Source organism: Phaethon lepturus, unplaced genomic scaffold, assembly GCF_000687285.1.
Source record: "Phaethon lepturus isolate BGI_N335 unplaced genomic scaffold, ASM68728v1 scaffold24478, whole genome shotgun sequence".
NCBI classification, from domain to species: Eukaryota; Metazoa; Chordata; class Aves; order Phaethontiformes; family Phaethontidae; genus Phaethon; species Phaethon lepturus.
In genome coordinates, this window is record NW_010557238.1 from 27,762 (window position 1) to 39,086 (window position 11,325).

An 11,325-nucleotide genomic window follows, 5' to 3' on the forward strand; every position below is an offset into this window, starting at 1 on the left:
CCTAGTTTTGATGTTGCCAAGACTTTATATAATTGTATTTGATTAAATGCATTTAACTCGAGAGACGTTTGGGGTGTTAAGAAGCTAAAGAAAGCTTAATAGCCATCTCCAAGTACTGTTAACACTTCAACTTCCTTCTCTAATCCTTTCTCTGCCCTGCATGGCATTCATGACACCACACGATAGCTCCATATAAACAGTGCTGGCACTTGCACCCCTTTTTTTCCCCAAGGTGCTATTCTTTACAGATGATCTTAGCTGCTATCTCATAGGCAACAGAGCCAACAAAACTTCTCAATTTACTAAGGAAATAAGCCTCATTTCTTTGTTCTCTCCCACTTCTTTCTTCCTTCTTTATTTCCCACTTTCAGCCTCACGGTTCAGTCCTCTGCCTTCTGCTGTCTTTGCCATTCATTGCAGCCATTTGAGAGACACAATTAACTTACTAACCTGACAAGAAAATATGCTCTTCTTTTCTGGTTAATTTTCTTCTGGCAAAGTTAGTGAGCTAATTGATTTTTTAAAAGTTCTTACAAGTGCTGGAACCATAATCTGGTAAAATTTCATCTCGCAGGGAAATACAGCTGGAATGACTGTTAAGTTTATGAAAGGTGTCAGAGTATCAGATATACTGACAAAAGTCTTTCTGTTAGAACAGCTACAAAACAGGTAACAGTAGCTAAACCTGCAATAAGCCACTGTTCTGAACTGAAATACTTAATAGCTGCTTCGCTTTGTTTTTCAAGGTTTGTTTTCTCTGCTTTGATTAACCCCAGAGGTTACAGTATTAATTACTGTCAATACAGTATTAAGTAGTACCATTTCTGATGGTGTCTTTTTCTAATGTGGATATCTGTCCTTGAAAGGCATGTCTGAGGATGACAATGCTTTCATGAAGGCCACGCGTATTGTTGCTGAATGATCACGAGAAATCAGGACTTAATCAGTCTTCTGGTCACTGATCAATCAACATTTGAATGTAGTTTTGTGAGGGCTTTTTTTTTTCCCCCTCTTTCATTTGGGAGGATCTATATAATTAATATTTTATTCATGTTACAGTATGATTGTAGCAATTCAAATTTAGCTGCTAGTAGCTTGTTTCTAATGAACTGTGATGAATTTTTGCTTTTTTTGAGAATATGACTTTTTTTTAAGACTTTGAACTCTAAGAGGGCATCATGTTGTTGGCATCCACAAAATGTTTATGCTATGACTTTAATAGAAATGCATGTTTATTTCACTGCATTGTTACTATGCTCGCAGAAATTCAGGTTTACCTGCCAAAGAAGAGGCTTGCAAGGTGATTTTTAAATGATTGTTTTTATTTTGCTGTGTACCACTCAGGATGGCAGGATGGAAACTCCTACTTAGTGAATTGCAAAGTGAAAACTCGATTATGCCATCTGAATAGATGCATTAATTTGTCTGTATTAAGCTTTAGAATTGCGTTTTTAGTGTTGTTTGAACACTGAGGCCAAGATGTTCAAAACAGGATGCATAGTTGGCTGCTATTTCTTTATGTGAATACCTAAACTAGTAGCCAGAATTTCGCAATTCATTAGAAATGAATCTCAATTCATTCATCTCAAATGCATTATGTGCTTGGAGACTGTAGAAGCCTGGCTGTGTATATGCTGCTTTTTCAAAATCTTGATTTCAGACTTTCAAGTCTGCCTTAAAATATTTTTACTCCTGGTTTGCAGCTCTGTGAGGGACATTTGGATGCTCATATATAGAAACTCCATAGCTGACTGTCTTTGGAAATGCATGTGTAAGAATTTCAGTTAGGAGTCTAACTGAATATTGGTAGAACTCTTTAATGCAGCAAATGGACAAGTAAATAATACAGTTCTTACCTTTGCAGAACTGTCTAGAAATCCTTTGTAGCCATGGTGGACTAGAGGCTGAGAGAAAAGATAAGTGTAATCGAACATTGCATGATGTTGCTACTGATGATTGCAAACATCTCCTAGAAAACTTAAGTAAGTAAATGCCATCAGCACTATATAAAAACGTTTTTAGTAAAGAGCTTGCGGGACAAAAATGAGAAATATTAAAAGAGTAATTGTCACTTTTTTGGCACCACAAAATTAAGCTTTCTTAACATAACAAGTTTCTATTCTCCAAATTTTGCAGAAGTATATGATAAAATTTTGTTGGAGGTTATTAAACTACTTATGTCTTTATTTTTAAACCATTTGAAAAGATGAGGATTGGACTAGATGACCTTTAAAGGTCCCTTCCAACCCAAACTATTCTATGATTCTGTGATTCTATGGTATATATCGTACACATCACAAACTTCCATATTCTCTTCAAATTTCTGAATTTAATATTAGTAATTACTTTCCAAAGCTATTTTCCTCCTCTTTTCTTCATATTCTTGCAGAAAAATCACTTAGAGGTGGATAGCTGTCAAATTTCCTCAGGCTAAGGTAATCATCTAGTCATACCTGAATCTCTTTTTAGAGCATAGTTTTATTTGTCACTTGGTTATTGTTGAGGGGATTGTTTGTTTTATTCTTTAAAAAAGTCCTGGAGACAACATCAAACACTTCTTTTTTCCAACATCACTCAGTTCTGTCAGATTGTTCTTCTGTTGGCATCTGTCATCGTCGTCCTTCTCTGTAAGTTTTTTCAAAATCCAGTGGAGCAGGCTGACCTGTGTGTTTCTTGAATTAGTCCATGCACTCACAAGTTCTGTGTTTTCTATTTCTCTGTATTAGTCAGAAGTACTGTCTTTATAGATTTGTAAGCTTTGTATTTATTGACTTTTTTTGTGTTTGTGTTGGGCGATGTAGGACTGTGGGTAGTCCAGTTCACTGATTATCAACAAGTTAGGAAAGCTTTCTGTGTGCTGTTTCTGATTTTCCTCTTCAGCTATCGTACTATATGTTATTATCATTTTACTGTAGGTGCAGAAGGGAACACAATTCAATTTCTGTTAGAAGCTCCTCTGTGGTCTACTTCTTTATCCAACTGAAGCCAATTTCTGATGGCTGAATCTGCAGCCTATTAAATTGATGCTTGTATTATTTTCATCAGTCCTAGTAGCTTGTTTCTCTGGTCAGGCTTATCATGAATCCAACTGCTTTTATCGGGTCAGAACCTTTGGCCTCCATCTCTCTTCTCCTTCATTTGTTAAGCCTGTAGTTAACATCAATGCAATCATAATTAGCTGTTTTACCCCCACAATATCTGATCTGTGGAAGCTTGGAAACACTATTCTTGCATCTGGGTGCAAGCCAAGGCTGCACTTTGGGTAAGCTGTGTATCTACCATCTGCTGTCTTCCTCACAGTCCAGTAAGGGTTCCACTGTAAGGAATTACATGCACGTAGAACAGGAGGATGTGCTCCGACAGATGTGAAAGACTGGGAGCCAGGATTGCCAGCAATATCATAAAGGTCACGTGCCCTGGAATTTAGGCATACACTGTACCTCTGTCCTAGGAGCCTCTTCTCTTGTAGAGAACCCTCTGTATTTCTTACAGTCGTTGCTCATCTCCCCGAGGTCCAGCCATCAGAACAGCAAGCCTTTGATACATTTCTCACAGTCCCACATCGGAAGGATGCCTATGGTAGGCTAGTGGGTTTAAATCACAGCTTTTCTGACGTCAGAAAAGCTTCATTGGTTTCTATCAGCTGAAGATTTGTCTTCTGAGCTTAAAAACAAAACTAAGATCATGTTGCGAGATTTCATAATAAGCTGGTATCTTTTTTTCTAGTGCACTTATTTTTAATTTCAGGGGTAATTTCTGAAAAGTATTGTTTTGGCATTAAAGTTAGACGATAGTTTCATTTTTACTTTTAGTTGGCTAAATGATCCATATAGACTGCTGCAGCTTCTGCTGAGTTGTAGTCCGTTTTTCAAAGAGCAAGATTTAAAATAACTTCATTAAATTGAATTTGGTTTTAGAATGTGCATGTAAATTTCCTACGTTTAGGAATTTTCTGTCTTAGCTCTTAGCTTTTTGTTTAAAGACATTTGGCTCAGCTAACTGTATTTTCCACTTGTGCACTAGTGCCAGAAAATTCCTTTCTGCATTGATAATAAAAATGTGCACAACCACAATAAACTGAAACGTTAAGATACCATCTACCATCTGTCTTAATTTATAAGAAATTAGTCTGTAAAGAGGAAATAAAAGATTAAGTAAGTTTTTTCTTGCTTCCTGTTATTTAAGCGTAATAATACTGATTTTTTGTAATGTAAAAAAAGATAGATGACTCTGATATCTGTTCTGCTCTTTAACATTTGCTTTTCTGTAACAGGAGTTATTTTGCAGCTTTCCTTTTCAATATTAGTTGTTATTGGTCTTTAACAATAGGATATTTTTAACTGAGTTTTACAGTTTTTCTAATTCTTGGTTTTCTGTTTTTCGACAGATGCTCTTAATGTACCTGTAAGGATTTCAGTCAGTGGCATTGAACCAGCCCATTGTGGTACAGAGGAATTTGATACAGAAAACACAATATGTGCTTTAAATATCCGCAAACAGACATCATGGGATGATTTTTCAAAAGCAGTGAGTCAGGCAGTGACACACCATTTCCAAGCAATCGCTTCTGATGGATGGAGGAGCCTAGAAGATCTGTCATTTAATAGTGCTGCAGAATCCAATATTGGCCTCAGTGCAAGCAGCATATTATCTGTCAAACTAGGTATCAATACTGGTGTAATAACAAAAGTAAAAATTGGGGAGGGGTCTTGAATTTGTGAAATCTTGTAAGTAAGATAAATATATCTTTAGATTTCTGGATCTTTTAAATCTTAGACTAAGAAAGACCAATACTAGCTATGAAACTTTGAACAGTGCTGACATGGAAGTATTCTTTACTTTTAGCTATGTGTATGGTACAATTCATTAAGCACTTTAATATTATCTTGGGAACCATGAGGTCCTATGTTAATCCTTTACTCAATTTAGTACTCCAGAGGAGGAATCTGTATTACAGGTGAAGCAAAACAAGTCAAAGTAAAACCCACACTATGTCTTTACAGTACATCCAGAAACTCCCGTTTTATGTAACTTCACTTATCAATGTAAAACAGAAAAATCTTTGAAATAATGAGAAATTGGCCAAAATGTAGTAGTAGTAGTAGTAACAGTTGCATAGGATATGGAAAATTCATGTGCTTCATCTTAAATCCCCTTCCCCCCTCCACCTGCCCACCACCCCAGAAAAACCCTATTCACATTAGACTGGCAGATAAATAATAATAGAATATAATAAATCATCTTATTTTAATTTATTTTACATGTAAAGATGTAAAGACAAACTAGGTATTAAACTTGTGTCTTAATTGGCAGAAACATTAGTATACTCAGTCACGTATCAAATAATAGTATGATTTAGTAAACGGGACTGGTTTGTTTGTTAAATTTGTCAGTGTATGCACACACTTTTTGTAAGCAACTTGATATGCTTCAGCACAGAACACTTTATATAGATGCAGGGAATATCTCTCTCTCATTTTTTCTTAACAGGAAATATTTCGTGGTCAACAGGTCAGATTTTTTCCCAACAACCATGGGACTTTTTGAAGAAGAACAGAGCTGAGAATATCACAGTGTATTTGTTTGGTAATTTTCAATTCATAATTTTCAGGTTTGAATATTAAGACCCTCCATATGGAATTATATAATTTGAGAATAGTTTGCTACTGGTTTTGTTCTTCAGTGTTGCTTGATCCTCAGAAATGTCTTATCCAATTAATTGTTTAACTAGATTTGAAACGGTCTACAACATTGAGAAAATATGCCGGCGTATAAAAGCCCTACTACCTTTTTCAGTTATACAGTAGTATCTATTTTACTTACGTCATGGATACCTGTGAATCTGTGTTGCTAGATAAATGCCTTTCACCAATTTGGTGAAAAATTGGCCTTCACCAATTTTAATTTGCATAGCCTGTAATTTTAGGAGATTGCTGTAGAATACTGCATGAAAAGCATATGTGTCCATCATATATGCTTATAAACATGAGAGATTTAGAAAAGTTATTTGTGTATCTCTTTTTAAAGGACCTCAAGAAGGCTGCCTAAATAGTGTGACTTACGCATCTATGATCCATCTTCAGACACTTCAGAATTACCTCCGCCTGGTAAGGACTAAGCTAGTTTCTCTCTGGATGCCCTTTATACATGGAAATACTTCTGTAATAGTGTTGTCTAAAACAAATTGATCTTCTACTCTGTGAAAGAATGTTAAGGCTTCTAAAAAATGAAATGGGATGAAAGCTGTTACTTTAAAATAAAGTTACTCCTAAATCTTACCCCAATAAGTTTAGTCACGTGAGGGCATTAACTTCTTTAAAATAGCTACCATCTGATTAACTGAACTGCTTAAGAAAATATATTAAAAGCTCTGTGATATCTTATTTCTTTCCAAAGTTATTTCTTTCCACTTTTTGAAGGGAAAGTAAATAAGAATAACATTCATGTAAGCAATTATTTGAGACTTGAATTTTCTTATTAGCTTATATATAGATCTTCTGTAACTCTTACAATTTATCTAATACCTCAAAATGTAAGGATAATTGGATAATATGAGTTAACTTGTATAGATCATTTGTTTTAACATTGCTAATCAAATCAGAATTAGTTTAAAATCTGCATGATTTCTGCTGTGTCCTTGGACAGTATTTTATGTTACTAGAAGAAGAGTTACGTGCCATAGGTTTCTGCCATATCCAACAATATTGCACAGTGATGGGACTGTATTCCCTTGCTGACTTTTTAAAGTAATTTTACATTTAAGACAGATGAAATAATAATTTTTATTCTACTGTACTGATAACATGGAAAGAAAACTGGAAAGAAAAGTCCTTAGTCTAAGTCCTTAAGTTAGCAGTGACTTAAACTACTCTCTGATGATTTTAACATCATTCTGCTTTATCTATTTTAATTCAAAATGAAGAAAGTATTTGTGACTACTAAACTCATCCTTCCTACATGAATTTTTCAAGTTTTAATGATTGTTGTAATGACAAAATGCCTTTTCAGGTAGTTTTACAATTTAGGATATAAATTTATCAATATATTTCCAAGATGTCATATGCAAATATTGCCAGTTTTGAAACTAATATAGCAAGAATTATGAACTCCAGTAGTGCAAAACGAAGTATTTTTGTCTGTTAGGTGCTCATTGTCTCATCTAGGTAAAAAAAAAAAAATACAAGTCTATGAACTTTCAAGAATAACTTATTGTCTGTTTGTAGGTTGAGCAATATCGTAATGTCATTTTCCATGGTCCAGAAGGAAGTTTGCAAGACTATATAGCTTATCAGATAGCAGCCTGCCTAAAGGTATTAACACGAACATATAAAGTAAATTAGTTCATAAATCAGAACTTGCACTATTTCACCAAACCTATAAATTTTCAACACAGCAAAAGCAAGTGGCTGCAGGATCCACGTGTGAAATCGTTAAAGTTGAAGTGGATGCTGGTTTCTCCAAGGAGCAACTTGCAGAACTGTTCATCAGTAGTGGTAAGGTTATTTATAATTTGTAGGAAAATTTTTAATAGTACAAAGTAAAGAAATACATTAAAACATTTTGCATGGTGAGTGGCATGTTTTAACAGAACCCATAATTTTCCAGGTGCTCAGGGATAATGATAAGAGTCTAAACTGAGGTAGAACTAAGTGTGACAGTGCAATAGGGAGCTCTGTCAAAAGTTCATGCCATTTAAGTAAAATTAATTTATCTTAATTTTTTTTTCTGTCTCATTCCTTTTTCCCTTCCTTTGTGAACTTTTAAAATTTGATTGCTATTGTTCAAATCTACTGAATCAGAAATGAAGGTCTATTGTTGCTTTATTGTAGCTATTCTAATGTTTTTGTAAAAAAATATATGAGAATGGAAGCTATAATTATTACCTTTCTGTGAATAAAAGGAGCAGTGAAAGAGTTCTTAAAAAGTCAGACCACTTGCTTTTGATATATGCTAGCTTATTAGATACTTATGTGTGGATGTGAGACAAATTTTTCTTGCGTGGGCAGGCAAATGTTAGTGTGTGTGTTTATTCTAACCCATTACTACAGGACAAAGTTGAATTTCTGTCAAAATGAACAGTTTTCTCTTAATGGATGTGAACAGCTACATTAGATTAAAGTCCTGTTACTTGGGTGCTCCACAATTAAGTATTCCCAGAGTGGTCTGTATACTGTACCTGTGTAAATTCATGATGAATAATTGCTAAGAGTGAAAAAAGGACAAAGTAGCGAAAGATGAATGACAGTAAAAACGGGCAAATTAAGTATGGAAGCAGAAGAACGGGGGCAGATGGATCAGTCAGAAGTAGGAAGGAGAATGTTAAGAAAATTAATAGAATAGTGTGAAAAGGGAAGGAAAAAGCAGTATTGTCTGTGGAGGTCTTTTTCATAAGCAGGTTGTGCTTCATTTTGCCCATACTCATGCATTTGAACTCGGATTTCTTTTATTTCGCCATAGTATTAACCATATAGTAATGATATATATAACACTGATGTATAATATAAAATATCAGTATATAATACTGATATATAATATAAAATAATATAGCAATAATATATAATATATAATATTATGTATACAGTAATTACATAAGAGCCTGAAGGTTGATACAATGCTTCCTTTTCTTTGGTACTATACAAATTAATTTTTGCTCAAATACAGTTTTGCTGTTTGCAAGCAGTTCTCAGATATGTAGCTGCTTTCACCCCTTTGCAGCTTTTCTTTTTTTTCCATTTCTGTTTTATGAGTGTTTAGGTTTTGGGTTTTTTTTGTCAACAGAATCGGGCAATGTAGTTTGAATCTAACCTTGGTAGCAAGACCTCATTTTCATCCAAAAATGTTGGGCTTTCCTCTTCTGTTGTTATGGTCTCTTCTACAGCTCTAGGATCTTAACTTTACTTCTCGTTCAATATGGTCATTCCCATTAAAAATAAATGCGCTAAATGTCATTACTGCTTGGAATAACCTTGTGTTTCAGGAGCTATGATTTTCGCATTTCACTTTCTGTATTGAAAGGGTTTGTACCAATTTCAGTTGTACCAATGCAAGGCCCCTGGATGCATGCTCACGTTGCTACTGTGATGAAACTGAGACAGCCAAAGCTTTGAGAGGGTCAGCCCCTTTTTCCTTCTCAGTATGGGCAGACCAGAAACACCAAGGTGAATTTGAATCACATAAGCAAATTTTTTATTCAAACAAACTAGAATTATTAACTTTTTAATAGAAAAACTACAATTCAGTGAGTGAGGCAATGCTGACTTCTATCTGCTGTGCGTTTGCAGTGTGGGGCCTATCCTTCACGTATGCTTTCATCCTGTACCTTTCTTTGGCTTTCTTGGTTGCAGCAAACTCTGCACAGTCCCCTCTGACAACATCTGTGCTCACGAAGAAAAGCAGAGCCATCCCACGGGCTCATACAGAGCTGTGCAGTGCTCCATTCTGTTTGTTAGCATAATTCCTGGTGTAACTTCAGTCTATGTCAGTTTTTTCTCCCAGGAAATCCTGGTCACGGTTTTGAGGATAGCTTGTGCCAGTGATTGTACCCACACGTCATTCTGAGTGCCATCACCTTGCTGGGAGAGAAGTAGAGAGCATTTAGAAGTCAGCTAGGCTTTGGTGTTTGGCCTGCAGGCACAGTCTGGGTTGTTTACTAGCCAGTGTCTCTTAGGAAAGCTTCTTCTTTTGGATGCTTTAGTCTCTGTCAGCAACACACTTTTCTTAATAGTCTGTACTTGCATTTCACCATTGAGCTGCTGGTTGACTCATTTTTCTGCCTGACCCTTGCCCCATTGTCCTGCCCCATCTCCTCTCCTAGGAGAGCACTCTCCTCTCTCTAAATGGTTCCATCAGACGCAGAGGAGGTACCTGTCCTCCCTGCTATCCAGCTATATCCTCTTAGTAAAAAAGGGCAGTACTGTTCAGGAAGCTGCAAATAAATAGCAATCATCAGCTACAGTCAGTTGCTCTTAAGTTTTGCCCCATTATTCATCATTTTCCTTAATGACCATCTTTAGCACTACCTTCAAAAAGTTCTGAAACAATGGAAGGCACAATATACTCAAGACAAGCGTTTTGTTTAAGGTTTGTATTACAGAAGCATTCATCTGGGATGTGGTGTTACAGGAACGCTTTCAAAGGCTGTATCTTTTTTAGGCAGTAAGATGTTACAATCAGGAAAAATAAAGAAGGTCTGAAATGGGGAAAAAAGGAGATAAATATATCATTTTAATGCCTATTAGATTCAGGTGCTACTGTTTGTGCCTCAAACTAGCTGTGATTGGGTGATTCTTAAAGATATTGAAGGAAATTTGAAGAGAGGATAGTAGCAAACAAATAGGCAATTTCACAGAATGATTAAGTTTCTTATAAACATGGAATATTCTGAATACTTTTATCACTACATGGTACAAAGACTACATGTGAAAAGTTTAAGATATATTACACCAAATGAAAGCATTGTTTCCGGAGATCTTTGCTCTCTTTTCTGTTGTATTTATTTTCAGTGTGCTGAAATCCTTCCTACCTATGAAGATCCCATTATAGCTCTTTCAGGAATTTATTTTAATAATAGCTTTCAGATTTTTTTTCTTATTGTACAGAATTGCATTCTTCTCATTGTTTGATTTTATGCTTCCAGTTTTGAATATATTCTACAGTCTGTCTGCTTCTGCAAACAAGTCGAAAGGCAAAAAATAAAAAAAAAAAAATCCTGTGTTGCATCAGTAGCAGTAAAAGCTGTATACATAAATAGAAGTCAATTTTCATAAGTAGACGTTAATAGGATTTTTATATTTCAGCTTGTCTGGTCCCAGTTAAACAGCCTCCTGTAAGCAAGACAACCATTGTGATTCTAGAAAACCTGGAGAGAGCTTCTTTATGTGAATTACTAGGAGATTTTCTGGCACCTCTTGAGAATCGGAGTTCGGAAAATCCTTGCACTATTCAAAGAGGTATTTAAAGAATTTGGGATGGAGAAATGTTTTTACTACAGTACAGTTGTATTATAATGCATGACAAAAGGGGGACGTTGAGGAGAAAATTGTAATTTGTTCAGTTTTTATATATTATTGCAAACAGTTGTTCTTAACCAAATATAGCATGTTTTAAGGCTAATTTAGGTGTTTTTTCTTTCTAATTATGTCACTGCTTCTTGCTTTTATATGAAACCATGTCAAAGCTTTGAGTATTTCAGTAAATGCTTTTTATGGTTCATTTTTAGCAAATGGAGTTTCTGATGCCTTTTACTTTCATGAGAACTGCTTTTTACTGGGGACAATTGCAAAGTGTCATCTTCATGGCTCTGACCTGCTGGTTCAGACGAAGTTC

General features: G+C 35.3%; 1 protein-coding gene across 1 annotated transcript in view; it reads left to right on the plus strand.

Annotated features, from left to right (window-relative positions):
* CTTNBP2 (cortactin binding protein 2) overlaps positions 1–11,325 on the plus strand; it is a gene marked incomplete at both ends in the record, with an annotated part of 43,829 nt that overhangs the window by 25,216 nt on the left and 7,288 nt on the right. The window contains 8 exons of the mRNA XM_010292721.1: positions 1,865–1,982; positions 4,388–4,663; positions 5,491–5,586; positions 6,028–6,107; positions 7,224–7,310; positions 7,394–7,493; positions 10,797–10,949; positions 11,219–11,325. The exon at positions 11,219–11,325 is cut by the window's right edge and continues 99 nt beyond it. Of these exons, the coding sequence (XP_010291023.1) occupies positions 1,865–1,982; positions 4,388–4,663; positions 5,491–5,586; positions 6,028–6,107; positions 7,224–7,310; positions 7,394–7,493; positions 10,797–10,949; positions 11,219–11,325 (1,017 nt within the window). The remainder of the gene's footprint in view (positions 1–1,864; positions 1,983–4,387; positions 4,664–5,490; positions 5,587–6,027; positions 6,108–7,223; positions 7,311–7,393; positions 7,494–10,796; positions 10,950–11,218) is intronic.